We start from the raw sequence: 20,479 nt of genomic DNA, 5'->3' as shown, positions 1-20,479 counted from the left end.
ATAAATGTATGTCCACCTGAGAGCTCAGACTCAGCAGGTTTCCCATCCTGTCCAACAGGCGAGCAAGAGAAGCAGAAGGGCAGAAGATCAGTGTTGGCCTGAGCAGAGCTGGGCCAGGCCTTACAGACGGACATTAGGCCAAGCTGGAGTTAAAATCCTATTAGTTTGAGTTGGAAATCGGATTATCGTCGTCGAGAATCACTCGTCTGGCAACTAGGGTCTAATTTGCGCCAATCAACAGCAATTATTGAGGGGAAGGGGAGCATCTATTAGGGAGGCTCATCCACTTAGGCTAATGAATGGGGCAGATTCAATCTCTTGCTGCAGAGACATATTGGGGCGATGCAGCTGGAGGCAAATGCACTGCACTGAACGAGGACCACTGTTATTCATCAGTGTAAGAGGAAATGAGATGGACTTCAGCTGGGAGTTACTCTTATAAATAGTAAAGAGTTAAGAAAGGCCTTGTTAAATTCTGTTCTTACTTCCAGATAGTAAATAAAGAAGTGTCTGTTGCCCTGCGATGGACTGGTGCCCTGTCCACAAGTTTTTAACTTACAGCCAGTGTTCCTGGGATAGACTCTGGACAATATGCTTTCTGATACTAAATCCAGTGATAAAATATTTAGTTTTTTTATTAAAGGCTTTAATGTAGACCACAAAAATCTTTTTACTATAAGCTACCAAGTATACAACATTGTTATATATTGTTTCTTTACTGTAACTTATTGCACTTTTTTACTGATTTTACCAATTCTGTGCAAGATATGTTATATTAAAAAAACATTAATTTATTTTATTCGTCTTATCATTGTGTTATATTTTTACCAGTAAATGCTGCCACAAATTTTATGGGTAATTGTGCCCTCTAGTGTGTAAACTGTCACTGTAAAAATAGTCATCAAAAAGTACACTGAGAAAAATGAAGTGAAATAAAAAAGATAATTAAATCAAATAATTGAATTTTTATTATAGTTTTATCCAGTTTTATTTTACTAGTTCAGTTATGAGATTGGAAATTTCACTTGTTTTTATCTTAAATTATCCAAAAGTTGAAAAGGCAAAATTTGGAAAAAAAAATGTGAAATATAAAACAAATAAACTGAAATTAAAAGTCCACATTTTACATTCTGCCGCCTTTATATATATATATATATATATATATATATATATATACTGTATATATATATATATATATATATATATATATATATATATATATATATATATATACAGTATATATATATACCGCAGAGAAAAGAGCTTTTTTTATTGTAATAACAGAAAAAAATATTATATAAAATTATTATAATATAATAACATAAATTATATAATACATAATATTATAATTATTTTTGAGAAAAAATTAAATAACACACTAAAAAGTCATAATAACATTTTGTCCATTAATCTTTTAGGTAGTTTACTAATTGTATAAAAAAAAAATATTATTATTATTATTATTATTATTATTATTATTATTATTATTATAAGGGGGCTTTTTAGTGACATTAGCAAAAAATTATAAACCTACAAACAGCAACTTTAATACTTTAATTATTATTTTGGTTGTCCAGAACTGTTATATAATGTCACTTAACGTTGTGTCAACTTTGTGGGGACTTTTCTGTGCTAATGATCTGTAAATAAGGCTAGTTTGGTTGCAACCAACAGTGGTTTCCTGTCTTTGTTGGGAATAACTTAAAACAGTAACTTAAACTTTATTCAAGACAATAAATTAAAAGCTGCTGGAACACACACGTAACTGTTCACTGTCGACAGAGCTTTACATGTGCTTTGAGGCTGCCTTAAAGGAAAAAGAAGTTACTGTTCCAATTATTTTTGCTTTTTCGCTCAAATGTTTTGATTTAAAAAATTTAGTTGCATTTTATAACCTTTGTGGTATTACAGAGGACCCTAATATTGCTGTTCCCCTTTAATGGACTCTTGTTAAACCCCTCCATGCAGCTAGAAGTCAGTGTTTAAAAAGAAAGCTGTGCGTTAGAAAGCCTGAGCTGTACCTTCACAGCCTGTCTGAGTTTCCCGCCTCATGCTGATCTGGAATCAGTCTACACTTTCACCTGCAGTGCGTGATCATTAGAGTTGCTGACGTAGCGCTGATCTGAGATCGGTGTTTGGAAGCGATTCTCGGGACTCCTTTCCTATAGCAAAATTTCATCATGGCGACAGACGTATTGCTGGTAAATAACAGGCTAGTGTGAGAATATACTGAGTTGTAACAGGGTGAAGAATAGCATGCAGCAATATAATCAGCACATATTGAGTGAAACGCACATAAGAGTTTGATAATGGAAACGCGGGGAATAGAGCAGATGTTTGATTTCCAGCGGTAAGAGTCACATTTACTATTAACGCTAGTGTTCGGCATTAGCTGGTTAGCTAACTGTGTTAGCATGAAGCTAGTTAGCTTTGAGTAAAGAATATGCAGGAGTGAACTGCGAGCATGCTAAGGTCATTTAAAAGTTAGCATATGGTTGTGGTAAACTAGTCAACTTATAGATAACGGGTCTAATCAGCAGATAGATATTGCTACAGCCAGATAGCTAACATGTCCTAGTTTCAATATAGTTAGCAATGCTAAGTTTAGGTCCTCTTGGTAGTGAGCACATAACTTAGTTCACTACCTGCAAAACTAGTTGTTAAATGTCTTGTAGTAAAGTAATGCTAATCTTTAGCATTGTTTAGTAAGTAGGGGGGAAACAAGCATTCATCCACTTTCGTTTTTGTTATCTAAAGGAGCACTGGTGAATATTTTGGCTGCTTGTACTATAACCAATTATGTCGAAATATCAGGAGGACACAATAATATATATTTATTAAAACAACCTAATCAAGCCAATGGCATCATATTCCTAAGAAAACAGTAGCTGAAATGCACATGTCAAGGCCAGACTTCTTGTTGTGTTTACTTCTGAACTGCCAGTCACATTGGGTGCATCCCAAATCACTTACTGTGGCCACCTTAACACCTAGCTCCTACATCCTCCAGCCAGTGACCTGGAAATTATTTAAAAATTGCAATCCCTAATGGCATCTCATGGCTAAGTGGGTAGCACTGTCGCCTCACAGCAAGAAGGTCCTGGGTTCGATCCCCAGGTGGGCCGGTCCGGGTCCTTTCTGTGTGGAGTTTGCATGTTCTCATTTTCATTTACATTTACATTTTCAGCATTTAGCAGACGCTTTTATCCAAAGCGACTTACACAATGAGCAATTGAGGGTTACGGGTCTTGCTCAGGGACCCAACAGTGGCAACTTGGTGGTGGCGGGGCTTGAACCGGCAACCTTCTGTTTACTAGTCCAGTACCTAAACCACTAAGCTATCACATGTTCTCACCGTGTCTGCGTGTTTTTACTCCGGGTGCTCCGGTTTCCTCCCACAGTCCAAAGACGTGCAAGTGAGGTAAATTAGAGATACTAAATTGTCCTTGACTGTGTTTGATATAACCTTGTGAACTGATAAACCTTGTGTAATGAGTAACTACCGTTCCTGTCATGGATGTAACCAAAGTGTAAAACATGATGTTAAAATCCTAATAAACAAACAAACATCTCATGGCTTTAAATGTGTCCAGATATTTATTTCGTTTATTTTGATTGATACAATTGACATTCAACACTGCTGGTAATACATCATGGAAAAGTATTGAGCCTTTATAAAAGCTTTTTTTTGTTTGGTCTGTCTAAGCACCAAAAGGTCATGAATAGAAATCCACTGTATAGATCCACATGTTATACAACCAATTACGGGTCTTTATGTTCATTAAACTAGGGTAAATAGTACAGTATTCTTATTCAAAAGTAGATTACCAACTTTATTGTTGTTGGGGATTTGAGCAAACATGTTATGTCATATGCCCAGCTCTGGTTTGTGAAGATCGTATCAACTTTCCTAATAGAAATTTCCAGTTGAGGGCCATTTTTCTTTTATCCTAGTCAGAAATTAAGATGCTGTCCTTTTGTTGGGTAGAACCTCTTAAAGTTTCTAAACAATTTTCAAATATAATTTAAACATGTTTAAAACTAGTTGAAGGATGACCTAAAAATATAAAGAACAATTGATACAACTGTTATATGATGAGTAATAAGCCAAAAAAATGAAACATGGAAAAAAAGTGTCTAGTTTGCATTACATTTAGACGAATCAGAAGTGACCTTTTTGGTTATATATTTTATATCAGTTGCGTAAACAGGCAAGCCGGCACATGTTAATAAAGCCCATTATGGCCTGATACATTTACATTTTCAGCATTTACACAATGAGCAATTGAGGGTTAAGGGCCTTGCTCAGGGACCCAACAGTGGCAACTTGGTGGTGGCGAGGCTTGAACCGGCAACCTTCTGTTTACTAGCCCAGTACCTTAACCACTGAGCTATCACTGGCCCTCAACCTTATGCACACACTGCAAATTGCAGTCAGCAGAATCATCTGTGCCGCATAAGTATGTTACAAAGTCTTCTTAGGCAAGTTTCTATCTGGAACCTATTTCTGTCACTTATGTTTTGTAATCGTCCAAAAGTTACATACAGCAGCTTTAAACAGAGCAAAGTGGAATCAAACCTGACATCCAGACTAGATCAGTACCTGCTGTTCCTGTTTTAAGTGCCTTGCTCAAGAACCTGGCAATGTCTTCTAACTGGCTCACCTGCAGTATAATTTCGTTTCACACTGATTCGTTTTCAGACGTGATGTCCATAATATGTAACTCTGAATCTGCATTCCTTTTTATTTACTAAATTGTCTTGTCTTTTCAGATTGCCAAGTGATGGTCTGATCCTACTCCTGCTTATGCTGTACTTCCCAGTCGGCCTTTGTTTAGTGTTGCTCCGAATATTTATTGGTGTCCATGTATTTCTAGTAAGCTGTGCACTTCCTGACAGTTTTGTAAGAAGGTAAGTAGCTTTTTATTCAGAAAATTGTTGTAACTGAATTTTGAGGTTTGGTGCCAGATCTCAGAAAGATACAGTATATGGCCAAAAGTTTTTGGATACCTGACCATGAGCTTGTTGTACATCTCATTTGAAAAACAAATGGTATTAAAATAGAGTGACCTCTATGTGATCTTTTCAGCTTCTGAGAAAGCTTCTCACAAGACTTTGAAGTGTTGCCTGTGGGAATTTGTGCCCATTGACTCAAAAGAGCGTTTGTATGACTAGGCACTGATGATGTTCAAGAAAGCCTTGGTTGATGTTCCAGTTTATTCCAGAGCAGTTTAGTAAGGCTGGTGTTTGTCTTAATATACTTGCTTTGTGCACAGGGACAGAAAAGGGCCTTCCCTAGACTGTTGGTGCAAAGTTAGAAACACATAGTTTTTTTATATATTTGATTTATTACACCTGTTAGCAATAGTTGTGACTAAAACACATTAATTCAAAAACTAGAAAGGGTGTCCCAGTACCTTCGTCCTTATAGTGTATATGAAGTTCTGCGGTCACTGAGGCATTAGAGTTTATGTTGGTCTGTTATATGTTTAGGGCTGGTGGTACAGGACATTTCAGCCCAGTTTGCACTGCTCATAGAATAATTTTTTTTGTACTTATTTTTAGCTTCATATTAAAATGGTTTAAATTACGTTATTAATTGCTCTTACTGCTGTTATCATTGTACTAAACACTTGTCTTTCTTTCCTCTTTGTTTTCAGATTTATAGTTCGAGTCATGTGCTCTGTGTTGGGGCTGCATGTGAAGCAGAACAACCAGCGCTCAAAGGACAAAAATGTCAAGCTGTATGTTAGCAATCACGTCACTCAGTTTGACCACAACATTATCAACCTCCTTACCTCCTGCAACACTGTAAGTCTACTCTCAATACCTAAAACATTTCTGCAACACAATGCAGATTTTGTATTTGCTATTTTTTTGTGAATGATAAAACATATTTCTTTTAAAAAAAAAAAAAAAAAAAAAAAAAGGGTCATATTTCATACATTTATTGTGGGTGCTCTGAAAACTTTGCCGAAAATATACGATTGCAACTTGGAATGATAATGGGTGCTTGGGTCTTAATGTGCTAGCACACCAAATGCGGAGTGTTTGAACTCATGAATCTTAACAGAGCCACAAACCTAGCCTATCAAATGTGTTATTTTCATTATTGTGTGGTATGTGGTATTTTTACACACACTAGATTAATCTCCACTAAATAGCATAGGAAACTCATACCCTACCAGTGGTCACACTGTTTTTACACATATTTAGTATGGTAGTATGCTACTTAGAGGCACCCCATCTAATGGATGCACATACTGTATTTTCTGCTGCTCAGCCAGCATTACTCCAAGGAAACATTGCCAGGAAATGTGTGATCGACAAGGCTTAGCTGCTCTGTAAAAGGTTTCTTGGCTCACAACAGATTGGAGACCCAGGCCGTGCCAAGTGCAATCTGTGGTCTTAGTTCTTAAATATTTTAAATATTGGAGAGCGGGCATGCGCTAGCCATACTGAGGAGAGAAACACCTGAGTGTGGACACTCACAGGGGAACTTTCATCCCAACTACTGTTTTAATTACACCAGAGACAAAACTGATATTTTTAGGAAGACCAAGATGGAAATTCTGACTGTGGAGGTACTGTTGGCACTAAAATTCATGGATTCTCTCTTATTTGTCTTTCAAATTGTGAGGCTCTAAACTCTCTGCAGCAATGTTCCTAGAAAAACTGCAGCAAGATTTGCTTGCTTAATGAAAGCTTGAATTATTGAAATTTCTGAGAATGGATTCAGACTGGTCAAGCATTCCTCTCCTGATTCATGTATTGTGCTACCCTTTAAAAACGTATTGTTCAGACCACGTTTGTTATTGGATTTTTCACAATAAACTGCAGCTGTGTTTTTTTTCACATTTTGGACACATTGGATTAAAAAAATCTTTTGCTTTTGGTCCTGAGTAACCTGCCATAATTAATTCAACCATGTATTTTGCTCTCTACCTGAAAATTGGTTCAGACAGGTGTAATGCAGTGATTCAGAGCACAAGTTCATGTGCACTTCTGTGTAGCTCAAAATAAACCTATTTGATTCATTGTGTTGTATTTGATCTCACAATAAAACAATACAATCTCTCATTTTATAGCCTCTGTTGGAGGGCCCTTCAGGGTTTGTGTGTTGGGCACGGGGTTTTATGGAGCTGGGAACTGTGGCAGGCAGCAGAGCTGAGCTGGCACAGACCTTGCGTAGCTATTGCTCAGTTCCTGGAGCACTGCCTATACTGCTCTTTCCAGAGGAAGACACCACCAACGGACGTGCTGGTCTGCTGAAGTTCAGGTGAGGGGAGATTTGTCATGATACCAAGATGTTGGTAGTTATTACCAGTACCAGGAAAATTTGTTTGCTGAATGCTACACCCGAGGCCTTGATTCTGTACCGAAGAAGTGGAAAAGGATACATTAGTCTTTAAAAATCTCTGTGAAGCCACTGACACAGATTGCCATGTCTGATTTTGTGGCCAGCTGATACCAATAACTTGTGTGATAAGATGTATAGAGAACTTTCTTGCTGTAAGCATTCAGGTGATAAGATGCAGAGCTGTCCTGGGACACTGGCCAGGTCCTGAGTAAGCTTCCCTAAAGCCGTCCATAAGCTGTGATGGTACACTAATGTGACTTTGCACCCATTACAGTCTCTGTGAGCTCAATGTCATTAAGCATCCCCACAAACAAAAAAATTAGTTAGACTCATAGTATAATTTTTTATATAATTTAATAGCATCATTTACTTTACTATAATAATAATCTCACTTCCACATTTCAGCTCCTGGCCTTTTTCTGTGGCGGACTCTGTACAACCTGTGGCCTTGATGGTGAAGAGGCCGTTCATAGCTGTGGTAATTATTATCTTGTTGATTAGGAAACGAGATTTAGACATTGTGCTTTGTATGTGCTGTGAATTTTATGATAAGTAGCTTTTAAAGTTGGAGGCTGTTCAAATGCAGAATGTCTCATTTGAATATTCATATAAAAAATTATGACACAGGATTATACAGAAACCCATTTAAAAGGAGCAGAAATTAAAATAATTCTAACATTTTGTCTTTTCAAATGTACTTCGGTACCACTGCAGAATTGCCACAATTAAAACCATTTAAATTCTTTAAACAGTGCTCAGTTTGTGGGCCTGGGGCTTTTCTAAGCAAAAACCATAAATTAGTAATCATTAGCCATTTAAATGTGTTTGTAGATAAATTTAGGCGCTGATGCTTATAAAGCATAGCCGTTACAGCAGCCTTAGTGTTATAAGATGCCATCCATTTGTGAGCTGTATAGATTGTGGTTGGGTAAAAGCCTCTTATATGATTAAAACAATGCATGTAAACTAGCCAGCCCAACATTTAATTTACAGTCTTTTTTTAGAAGCTGCTCATATATTTAGAGGTCACCCGCATACCTGAGTTGGCTTAGGTTTTATGCCGGATGCCCTTCCTTTCATAACCCTCCTATCTTTATTTAGGCCTGGAACTGGCACTGAGTGCACACTAAGAAGTGCACCTCTCAATGGCTAGGCTGTTTGGCCATTTTAAGATGTAGACCATCCTGGATGTTGGTGGAAATGGGCTAGTGTATGTTACCGTTGTGACACTTGAGCACCTTTACAGTCTTGGTACACTTACTGTAATCAAGTTGTGTTGACGGTTTTGTGACATTGTGTTCTCCATACATTTTCAGATTACTTTACTTTTTGTAAGAACAATGGAATTATTGAGCAGTGCACCTTTTAGTAAATAAAAAGGGGTTACTGATATGTATTTCTACCCACCCTTGTTAATTCTGATCACAACAAGCTCATAATTTAACGTGCAAACGGTCAGGCGTCCAATACAGAAATGCGTGGGTGTAACCCCAAACACTGCTGCAGAGGTTTGTGGCGTCCACAAGGCGGCAGCAGCGCATCAACCAAACTAGGAATGTAAAATCTCCACATTTCCCTAATTTATAGCAGACCTTTTTATATATGGTGGTTTCTGGATTACATCTGACTTCCAGACGAATTTCCTAGCAGAATTATTTACCTTCCAGTATTGCCTTAGTAGACTGGACTTTAAAATGTCAAATCCTTACTATTTGTCAACATTTTAGCTTTGACTGGCAGATTTGATTCATTCTGTTAAACACAAAAAAATGAACAAAATATAATTCTGAAAATGGTTTGAATGTTTGAAGCTTAGCTCAAGTTGATGTGTAGTAAAAAGATTAAAAGAGAGGAAAAAAACTGTTACTCTTATATTTGGCTGTAAATTCATTTTGTCAGGTTTGAAGTCTGTACATCCTCTTCATGAAGTGTCTTCATCATGAATAGAACAACAGTAATAAACATGGAATTAGAGTGTTTGTTTAAAACTAGTTTTCCAGGAGAGGTTTTGATGCACATCAGCTAATGGATGTAAAAAATGTATTATTAACATTCATGATAAATTGATAATTAATGCCTACTACATGAAAGTCTTAGTAAAATGCTTTGTTGCTTGGTGATTGAAAAAGAAAACACCCAATGAGCTAAGATGTGGAAATGTTATGTACGAAGGCTGTAGCCATGAATTGAACACTGGGTGAGTCTAAAACATTTCTGCCATGTCAACAGCTGATGGAAACACTGATGGATCCTAACATTGTGCACAGCTAGTTAGTGGAGTGTGTTTGTTTATAATTTTACATCAGTATATGGGGGGGCATTTTGAGCATATCTAACATACATATACACACACACAAACACATTTTGTAATATAGAATTGCTTGTTTTTTATTTCCTTTTAAAAGAATGGTAGCATATTTTTGCAGAAATAATCCACAGGACACACACTAACAAACAAACCTGCAAATTCCATCATAAGCTTACATTACTTAAGTTAATTGACAGGTGACAACCAGAGAATCAAGTAAAGTGATCTTGTAGTTCCTGTGAGAAACTTTATGACAGCCATTTGTGCAACATATAAACGTATTTTATAATCTCTGTTCTAAAACATGCATCTAAAAAGTAGCAAATAGGTTCCATTCATTCGCTTTCCCAACAGCATTCATACAAAGGCATTTTTGTCTACGTGCCTGCCTGATTACAAGGTTATTTATAGAAGGATTCAGACTCAGTTGATGATAAGTGACAGGGTGTAATGCTGTGAGTGTTGGAGAAGGTCACTGGATCAGTTGCTGAGCTCCTCACATCAGAAAATATGCATCAGGGTTTTTACACCAGTACATAACCACCTGTTTTACCAATAAACTTGATGATTATCTTGAAGTAGAATCTTAAATATCTTCTCTTTGTACTGTTTAAAAACAGTTAAAATGCTAACACATATTTTTTTACCTTATTATCAAAGCATTAATACGCAAAACATTCCTTGAGGACTCTTAGATCTAACTCTGCAGTATAAATCAAACATATGTTGTGTTTCCTTTTTTCTTAAGTCCAAGATTTATTTCTGCCCACAAAGAAATCATGTGTAATTATGAAGATAATTTTTCTGTGGATTGGTACAAACAAGAAGACTTTAATTTATGTTTAAGGTTGTTGCACCAAGTTTTAAGCTTGTAAGTAAGAACTATTTGCCAGTCATAACAAGTAAGGTAAGATTTGTAGCCAGAAGCGTTCCTTCCTTTTGAAAAACTTTAGCTAGATACAAAAAATAAAAAGTGGTACAAAACTTTAAACAGCAAACCTGTTTTAGCTGATCAACTTTGTGTTTGAGGTTAGAGGAAAATTGTGTACTTTTTTGCCCTTCAAGCACACAAGTTACACGGCACCGAGTGATAGTGGGAGAGGTGGGAGAGGTGGAGATACCCAGCTGTCTAGCAAAAATACAGTGGAATTCACTGGTGCTCATTTTTTTTTCTTTCTTTTTTTCTTTTTGTTTAGAATGTACCAGAGACTTCATGGCTGACTGAATTGCTGTGGGCGTTTTTTGTCCCTTTCACAGTGTATCAAGTAAGGTACTAAATACTGCTCTCTTTTTAAAAAATTTTTAATTTATTGTTTCCCATTTGTATTCATATGCTATTAATATGACTTCACCCTGATACACATTTAAATTATTAATAATACAGCATTTGAATAAATAAATAATTAAACTATCATTCCAATATTATTTAAACTTGTTTATTTTATACCATTATTACCGATTAAGTAATCATTTTTTTGGGTCGTTTCTGTCATCGTCCTTTTTTATTTTATTTTCTATTCTCTGCTTAAATACAATTAGGTGGCTTCCTCCAGTGCAAAGACAGGATGGAGAATCAGATCAAGAATTTGCCAACAAAGTACAGGAGGTATGATCATAAATGTACACTTACTGAGCATTTTATTAGATACTCCTGTCTGTTATATATATTCATTGAATATTGTATAAGATACACCTACCGCACAGATGAACTTTGTGGATATACAATTACTGACTGTAGCCCATTGACTAGTATACATCTGGACAGATGGGCTGTAGTCAATAAATGTATACTCACAAATAGATCTGCATATTGGGTGTAGCTTATAAATTAATCAGTGAATGTATGTACCAATAGCTGTACTTAATAAAGTGCTCAGTGGGTATATAGAATATACTGAAATCCCAGCAGAGCAATTAATGTGTACATATACAAGCCAAGTTATCCTGTAGAATTAAAGTAAACTGTTCTAAGAAAAAATATTAAGCCAATTCTGAAAGTAAGTAAAATACAAATATAAACAGAAAGCAGAGCTTTGTTAATTGTTTTACATGAATTAGATTTAAAGTGGCAACAAGAGAAGCTGTTTTATCACTTTCACCTTAAAAAGCTTCAACTATATTCATTTTTATAAATATACTCTAATTACTAATTAAAAGTCTGCAATACATTCAAAATGGGCAGCATTATGATAGGGGCAGTGAAAAACTGGGTGAACTTTCACTGTTTTCTAACCATTTAAAAACTTTGTTTACATCTGCTCAGCATTACTGTGACAAGCTCTTGTCAGTAAACACAGGTTGTTGCTGTATCAACTAATACAACTTAAGACTCCACTACACAAAACAGAAGCCCTTTTTTATTAACATCCTGAAACGTCACTGTTTTCCCAGGACTTACTTGAGATGGTTTGATGCCAAGTAGTAACTTTGGACAGTGTTCTCAGGGCTAAAGAGGAAAAGAATAGTTTGTTGCCAAGAAGTAGTTTAAAAGCCGTGTATGGGGGTGTCATGGTATGGGGGTGTGTTAGAGCCAAATGAATGGGTAATGCACACAGGGGTACTTGGAAACAACATAACCTACCATGTATGTCTTCTGCATGTGAACTTTGTAGAACGAGAGCGCAGATGCTAAGATGGTCTGGAACAGTTCAGGCATAATGAAGTGCAATATAAGATTGATTAAACTTGATTTTAATGCATTCAATATTTTGTCTTTATACTGTATTCACCAAAATTCAGGTCAAATGGTTTTTAAAACATCCGGGTTTTGTTTATTCACTCAGACAACAAACTGTTGCATCAAAGTCAGTCATCCAGAATGTTTAAACCATTTAAAAAAAGAATAAACCAGAATAAACACCCAGTTCTTTTTTCATGTCATGACCGGGTTACCAGAACCATTTGCTGAACTGTACACACATCAATGTCCACTACATGCTGAATTGCTTTAAATGAAATTATTTGTGTGTTTGATCTCGTTATATCTATTGTTACGTTCTTTAGCTTCTGGCCACTGAGCTGGGTGTTGTCTCAACCCAGATCACCAAGGCAGACAAAGCTGAACACATCAAAAGGAAACGGCACACAGTTTCCCACACCATTCACCGGGGTAAGTACAGTATCAGTGCTGAGAAACTGGATAGTACAGTTTTCTGTGATATAATCTAATGACCATGTTAAAGCTTAATACACTTTACATGTGTCACTGTGCTACTCCTATTACACAGCTCAGTGATCATAGTGTAGTAGATACTCCATAATACCAACCAGACATAATAGCCTGAATACAAAATCCTGCTGTATCACTCATGACTTGAAAAGTGCAAATGCAACTGCCAAAACAATGTTAAATACTCACAAATTACCGGTCTGCTAGGCAGTCAGTGATCCTACTTAATGTGCTCAGTGAGGATGAGGTCAGGGCTTTGTTCAGAATACTGGGGTCCTCCACATCAAACTCATCAAACCATGAGGACCTTAGTCTGTGGACCAAAAGGGCTTTCTCCAAACTGTTGCCACAAAATTAAATTGGAAATTGTAATTGATTTTACACAACTGTTGTTCACAATGGGTGTGGTTGAAACATCTTTATACTTTTTGCCATATAATGTACTGAGAAGGAAAAAAATCTTTCTAACATTTCACATCTATCTGTCTGAGTAGATTTGGGTGCCAGACCTCGTACTGTGGCACATGGTTTCCTGAGCTCAAATGTAGGAGCAGAAGACCCTAGAGTGATGCGCATGGCACTTCAAGTGAAGGATGTCCTTCCTGACGTACCTCTCAGTGTTATAACCAGAGACTTGTGTAAGACAACTTTTGTATTCCTCAAACTCAAACAACTCACGACTGTAATGGAGCATTCTGTCTATGCTTAGGATGCTTAATATTAACATTTTTCTTCTGGCATCATTTTTATTGTATGTTGTTGATAAAGAGACTTATCTTTCTGATTCTCCAAATGATTCTGCTTTTAGTGCAAACAAACTGTGTGGATACAACTATTACCAACCTGCTAGAGAGCACCGAGCAGTATCACACAGAGCCGGCAGCAGGTCCATCCCGACCCTCAACCTCCACCAAATCTCCTGTTGCTTCCCCACCACCTACTCTAGAGGTAAGGGTAATAGATGTGCTTCACTCACAACCTGACTAATTCTATAGGCCCCTGACATGCCAAACTGTCAGTAAAGAACTACTAACAACCATTACCTTACAAATTCTCTACAAAGGTGCACTCAGACACACCCAAATGTCCAGCTGGTGCCTGACATGCAAATACATTGTGCCAGCATCAAAGGAAAGTACTTGCCTTACCTAAAGGCATCATTCAGCCTGCATTCATTATCAGAAAAATAAAACAACCAGAACTGCAAAAAATTGCACCTCTGAAGTATTACTGTATTAAATTCTACAGGGGTTGGACAAAATAACTGAAACACCTGGTTTTAGACCACAATAATTTATTAGTATGGTGTAGGGCCTCCTTTTGCGGCCAATACAGCGTCAATTCATCTTGGAAATGACATATACAAGTCCTGCACAGTGGTCAGAGGGATTTTAAGCCATTCTTCTTGCAGGATAGTGGCCAGGTCACTACGTGATGCTGGTGGAGGAAAACGTTTCCTGACTCGCTTCTCCAAAACACCCCAAAGTGGCTCAATAATATTTAGATCTGGTGACTGTGCAGGCCATGGGAGATGTTCAACTTCACTTTCATGTTCATTAAACCAATCTTTCACCAGTCTTGCTGTGTGTATTGGTGCATTGTCATCCTGATACACGGCACTGCCATTGGATGCACATGGTCCTCCAGAATGGTTCGGTAGTCCTTGGCAGTGACGCGCCCATCTAGCACAAGTATTGGGCCAAGGGAATGCCATGATATGGCAGCCCAAACCATCACTGATCCACCCCCATGCTTCACTCTGGGCATGCAACAGTCTGGGTGGTACGCTTCTTTGGGGCTTCTCCACACCGTAACTCTCCCGGATGTGGGGAAAACAGTAAAGGTGGACTCATCAGAGAACAATACATGTTTCACATTGTCCACAGCCCAAGATTTGCGCTCCTTGCACCATTGAAACCGACGTTTGGCATTGGCACGAGTGACCAAAGGTTTGGCTATAGCAGCCCGGCCGTGTATATTGACCCTGTGGAGCTCCCGACGGACAGTTCTGGTGGAAACAGGAGAGTCGAGGTGCACATTTAATTCTGCCGGGATTTGGGCAGCCGTGGTTTTATGTTTTTTGGATACAATCCGGGTTAGCACCCGAACATCCCTTTCAGACAGCTTCCTCTTGCGTCCACAGTTAATCCTGTTGGATGTGGTTTGTCCTTCTTGGTGGTATGCTGACATTACCCTGGATACCGTGGCTCTTGATACATCACAAAGACTTGCTGTCTTGGTCACAGATGCGCCAGCAAGACGTGCACCAACAATTTGTCCTCTTTTGAACTCTGGTATGTCACCCATAATGTTGTGTGCATTGCAATATTTTGAGCAAAACTGTGCTCTTACCCTGCTAATTGAACCTTCACACTCTGCTCTTACTGGTGCAATGTGCAATTAATGAAGATTGGCCACCAGACTGGTCCAATTTAGCCATGAAACCTCCCACACTAAAATGACAGGTGTTTCAGTTATTTTGTCCAACCCCTGTATGTAAAACTAGCATGCTGTCTTGCCAATCTCAAGGTTTTTTCAGTGGTAAAATGTAATTATAATTTTTGCATATAATTATTCTATGAAATAGTATTTTGAGAAATGCATCAAATACATATTTATTGGTATCAGTCTGGATACTGGCACTTAACTACACCATCGGTACATGCAATAAGAAAATACCAACACAATATCTATCTTATATCTATCCCGTCATATCTAGAGTTTCTTCCTTTATTAGGCCCAGTGTTTGAGTAGCTCTGAACTATGTCATGCCTTAATCAGGATAAAGAATGTAAAGTAGGGTAAAAAAAAAAAAAGACTGGGGTGGGGGTGAAAAACACCTATCCAGTATTAAGATCAGAGTTATAATTGGTAAAAATACACTTCATTTGAAGTATCTGAAATAACAAAATGGGTTTGGCACATCCCTTCTAACAAATGAGCTAAAGTTGAGAAGTTCTTGTGTGCATACATTTTTACATATTTAGCTTGCCTTGGTTTCTCTTATCTTGCATCAGTTTGCCAGGCTAAATCAAGAACTCCTTCCTCTGCCACTGATTCAGAAATTTGTTTAATCAGTAATTTCATTAAGCGATTCTAAATATTGGAGCAAATTAGACATAAAATCTAAATAAAAACATACTTTAGTTACATTGTATAATGAGAAAGGAGGGTGCAGGTATGGGGACAATAGGGGTGGTGTGGTGGTGTTTAAAAAAAAAAAAAAAAAAAAAAGATCTATTTTCTTTGAACAATTTAACTTCACTCATGACATTTGACTATATTTTCAACATGACATTAGTTGTATATGGCACTCAGGTGATGGCAATTATTCTGGGGCTGACTGTAATGGTATTACATTAAACCTGTATGGTTAAGCTAGTTTGACTGATACCAAAAGACAGTGTTTTTTCTATGACCTAAGACTTGATAGTCCACTTAACTTGCTTGTCATGTCTTGCATGCTGAAGTTCAAGTTTGTCCATGTTTGAATGAGCATTTTATTCATTCCTTTTGTCATTTAATCTACAGCCAACAGCCAAATCGTTTGGGAAATCACCAGAACACAGACACATGTCTTTACAGGAAAGAAAAGCGGCTTTGTACGAGTATGCAAGAAGGTAAGTCCTGAAGCTGATACACCTAATAAATATTTATATTGTAAGCTATTGTATAAAGTAATATACAAAGTAATTGGTCATTTATCTTAAATTACTCATTTTGCACTGAGTAAATTAATCTTAGGATGCACTAGTCTTAGGCAGAATCTGTACAAAATGCATCTAGATGTCGGTTTCTGCAGTTTAAAAGTATTATGAAGACTCCATATTTTATCATGTAGTGAGCAGGCTGTAGCACTTATGTAGCAATGCAGATTGGCAGGTTACCAATGACTGCATTATAATTACCCTAAAGTGGAAAGGCTTTAGAGAGGATGAGTATTATTGGTTTCTCACCACCATGTAAAAAATTGACAGTAAACAAAAATGTTTTGGAGGCATAAACTGTATAACTGGACCATTCTAGCCACCTACGCTAACACCTTCCTCTCTCTTATTACAGACGATACATCGAGAAACATGGACTAAATCTAGAGGAAGACTCATGAGTGTTGTTTTTCAAGTTTTGTTTATGGAGACAACAGACACACACATGCTGTTATGGGAAGAGAAAGGAAAAGAAAGCACGGCATTGAGTTTTAAGTTGGGAAGAGAAAGTAGGGTTTGAATAAGTTCAGTGGATTTTTATTAACCCCTTTGCATGGCAATCATGCATGTCTTTTTAATTATTTCTCTGCTCTGAAAAAAAGTTTATTTTGGTAAAGTTTGTACTACCCCCCTCCTGGTACCAGTGGAACATCTTATATTATTTTTATAAAGTTCAGAGTTAGAAAGCAATAGCTTGACATTGTGTGGTATCAAATGAAAACTATGGGGTTGTGTTGTAAGGATATGTGTTGAGTCAGTGTCCTCTTTTAAAGACATTAAAGAGCATTTTGATGCAAATTTGACCTCTAAATGTGTGACAGTTTTTATTTTATAATACAGGTCCTTCTCAAAAAATTAGCATATTGTGATAAAGTTCATTATTTTCCATAATGTAATGATAAAAATTAAACTTTCATATATTTTAGATTCATTGCACACCAACTGAAATATTTCAGGTCTTTTATTGTTTTAATACTGATGATTTTGGCATACAGCTCATGAAAACCCAAAATTCCTATCTCAAAAAATTAGCATATTTCATCCGACCAATAAAAGAAAAGTGTTTTTAATACAAAAAAAGTCAACCTTCAAATAATTATGTTCAGTTATGCACTCAATACTTGGTCGGGAATCCTTTTGCAGAAATGACTGCTTCAATGCGGCGTGGCATGGAGGCAATCAGCCTGTGGCACTGCTGAGGTGTTATGGAGGCCCAGGATGCTTCGATAGCGGCCTTAAGCTCATCCAGAGTGTTGGGTCTTGTGTCTCTCAACTTTCTCTTCACAATATCCCACAGATTCTCTATGGGGTTCAGGTCAGGAGAGTTGGCAGGCCAATTGAGCACAGTAATACCATGGTCAGTAAACCATTCACCAGTGGTTTTGGCACTGTGAGCAGGTGCCAGGTCGTGCTGAAAAATGAAATCTTCATCTCCATAAAGCTTTTCAGCAGATGGAAGCATGAAGTGCTCCAAAATCTCCTGATAGCTAGCTGCATTGACCCTGCCCTTGATAAAACACAGTGGACCAACACCAGCAGCTGACATGGCACCCCAGACCATCACTGACTGTGGGTACTTGACACTGGACTTCAGGCATTTTGGCATTTCCTTCTCCCCAGTCTTCCTCCAGACTGTGGCACCTTGATTTCCGAATGACATGCAAAATTTGCTTTCATCCGAAAACAGTACTTTGGACCACTGAGCAACAGTCCAGTGCTGCTGTTTCTGGTTCAAAAGTGGCTTGACCTGGGGAATGCGGCACCTGTAGCCCATTTCCTGCACACGCCTGTGCACGGTGGCTCTGGATGTTTCTACTCCAGACTCAGTCCACTGCTTCCGCAGGTCCCCCAAGGTCTGGAATCAGCCCTTCTCCACAATCTTCCTCAGGGTCCGGTCACCTCTTCTCGTTGTGCAGCGTTTTCTGCCACACTTTTTCCTTCCCACAGACTTCCCACTGAGGTGCCTTGATACAGCACTCTGGGAACAGCCTATTCGTTTAGAAATTTCTTTCTGTGTCTTACCCTCTTGCTTGAGGGTGTCAATGATGGCCTTCTGGACAGCAGTCAGGTCGGCAGTCTTACCCATGATTGCAGTTTTGAGTAATGAACCAGGCTGGGAGTTTTTAAAAGCCTCAGGAATCTTTTGCAGGTGTTTAGAGTTAATTCGTTGATTCAGATGATTAGGTTAATAGCTCATTTAGAGAACCTTTTCATGATATGCTAATTTTTTGAGATGAGCTGTATGCCAAAATCATCAGTATTAAAACAATAAAAGACCTGAAATATTTCAGTTGGTGTGCAATGAATCAAAAATATATGAAAGTTTAATTTTTATCATTACATTATGGAAAATAATGAACTTTATCACAATATGCTAATTTTTTGAGAAGGACCTGTATGTTATTTGCTTAAGATCCACAGCCTCACCAGGTGATCCACAATAAGCATTTTATTTCTATTTTTGCAACTGTTTATCCATATTTAAAACCAAGATTCTGTTTAAAGCTTTGAACTTCTATATTTCATTTGTCAACCATTTTAGCTTTGATTTTATACCCAATATGAATGTTTTTGTATCAGAATACCATGGTATAAAGTAACAATTTTTTTCATAAAGTTATTATTTAAATTATGATTGAGTATGTAAGTAATTAAATTTACATTAATGATGAATAAATAAATCAAATAAACTTTTAAAAACTGTAATGGATGAAGGGCTGCCATTTAAAATAAATGTTTTAGTTAAGAATTCAAGTTACCAGAACTGTGAGCATTGATACACTATTAAACTTAAGGCTGGTAATAATCACCTCCTTTTCTTCTTTGGCCAGGAGAACCCGACATACTTTATTTCCACAAATATGGTAAAGGTAATTTAACTGTGTAATAGTTTTTTTTTTTTTCATTTGAGCCAGGGAGCAGAGAACTATGGCTTATGACATATGGCTTCTGCTGTGCATAGTACTTTACAAACATTCATAGATGCTAGTTTTTTTTGACAATGATCCATGTTGTGAAATCTGTCCACAGGCATGCTGTTTTTCATTTCACTGCCATTTAAGGAATGAAAGGTCACAGGCATTTATCAGTGATTTTTAGCCTTTTTTCTTGAAATAATTTTTTGAATTATTTTAATGATTATGCATTGTAGTGGCTGAAAAGTCTAAAATCCCTTTAATCACTTGTTTAGTTTTTAAACATCTTGTTTGATTATGAATCATTCAAATTTAAATTATTTTAAGTTAATAAAATGGATTCAAAGCAATAAAATTAAAATGTTTTTGAAATGGGTTTGAAATGTGCTTAGACTTGAGGTTCTGTAATTTACAATACTTTTATCATATTTTATACACATGAAGTTTTTAATACTTTAACCTGGGTCATACAAGGTGATATGATAGACTGATCCTTTCTAACTGTGATTCAGAAATTAGTGAATGTGCTCCATTGACCTGCAACTGCTAGCTGCTTATAAATTCATCTTCATCTACATGTCATAACTGGCACATGTAGGTGAGTCATTTATTAGTGCATTACAGAAGTCATGTGGTGTTTTTGTGATGCAACAACCTGTGAACTTTTCTTAAAATAATTAAAAAACAATACAGTTTTTTGTTGTTGTTTTGTATGCTGTCAGAATTGTAAATTCAATTTCTAACAGCTAAAGCTTTTTATTTTGCCAACAACTTTGAATTGACAGATGGGCAGCTACATACAGACGTGATTGCCTATAAAGGGATGGCCGAAGCTCCATGATGGATTGGCGTCCTGTCCAGGGTGTGACAGCATTGCGCCCTGTGATTCCGGGAAAGCCGCCACCCCCCTGCAACCCTGACCAGGATAAAGTAATAGAAAAACATAAAAGTGATGATGAACTTTGGAAACTGTGTATGCTGTGCTGCAAAACAGAATATGATGTGGTTGGGTCTCTTGTG

At 37.2% G+C, this 20,479-nt stretch overlaps 1 protein-coding gene across 2 annotated transcripts; it reads left to right on the top strand.

Annotated features, from left to right (window-relative positions):
• Window positions 1-2,103: 2,103 nt before the first annotated feature.
• aup1 (AUP1 lipid droplet regulating VLDL assembly factor) lies at window positions 2,104-17,355 on the top strand. 2 transcript variants are annotated; one of them, XM_062999756.1, is made up of 12 exons: window positions 2,104-2,201; window positions 4,774-4,911; window positions 5,661-5,811; window positions 7,089-7,279; window positions 7,766-7,838; window positions 10,865-10,938; window positions 11,208-11,274; window positions 12,672-12,777; window positions 13,332-13,475; window positions 13,646-13,785; window positions 16,369-16,457; window positions 16,900-17,355. In XM_062999756.1, exons 2-12 carry the CDS (start codon window positions 4,808-4,810, stop codon window positions 16,943-16,945), a joined length of 1,185 nt encoding a protein of 394 aa, XP_062855826.1. In that variant the 5' UTR covers window positions 2,104-2,201; window positions 4,774-4,807; the 3' UTR covers window positions 16,946-17,355. The 2 variants fall into 2 exon arrangements, with proteins under 2 accessions (XP_062855826.1, XP_062855825.1); XM_062999755.1 differs by having other exon boundaries at window positions 2,112-2,350.
• The last annotated feature ends 3,124 nt before the right edge of the window (window positions 17,356-20,479 follow it).

This window comes from Trichomycterus rosablanca, chromosome 8, assembly GCF_030014385.1.
Source record: "Trichomycterus rosablanca isolate fTriRos1 chromosome 8, fTriRos1.hap1, whole genome shotgun sequence".
Lineage (NCBI taxonomy): Eukaryota > Metazoa > Chordata > Actinopteri > Siluriformes > Trichomycteridae > Trichomycterus > Trichomycterus rosablanca.
This window is presented reverse-complemented; position numbering and strand designations above follow the sequence as displayed.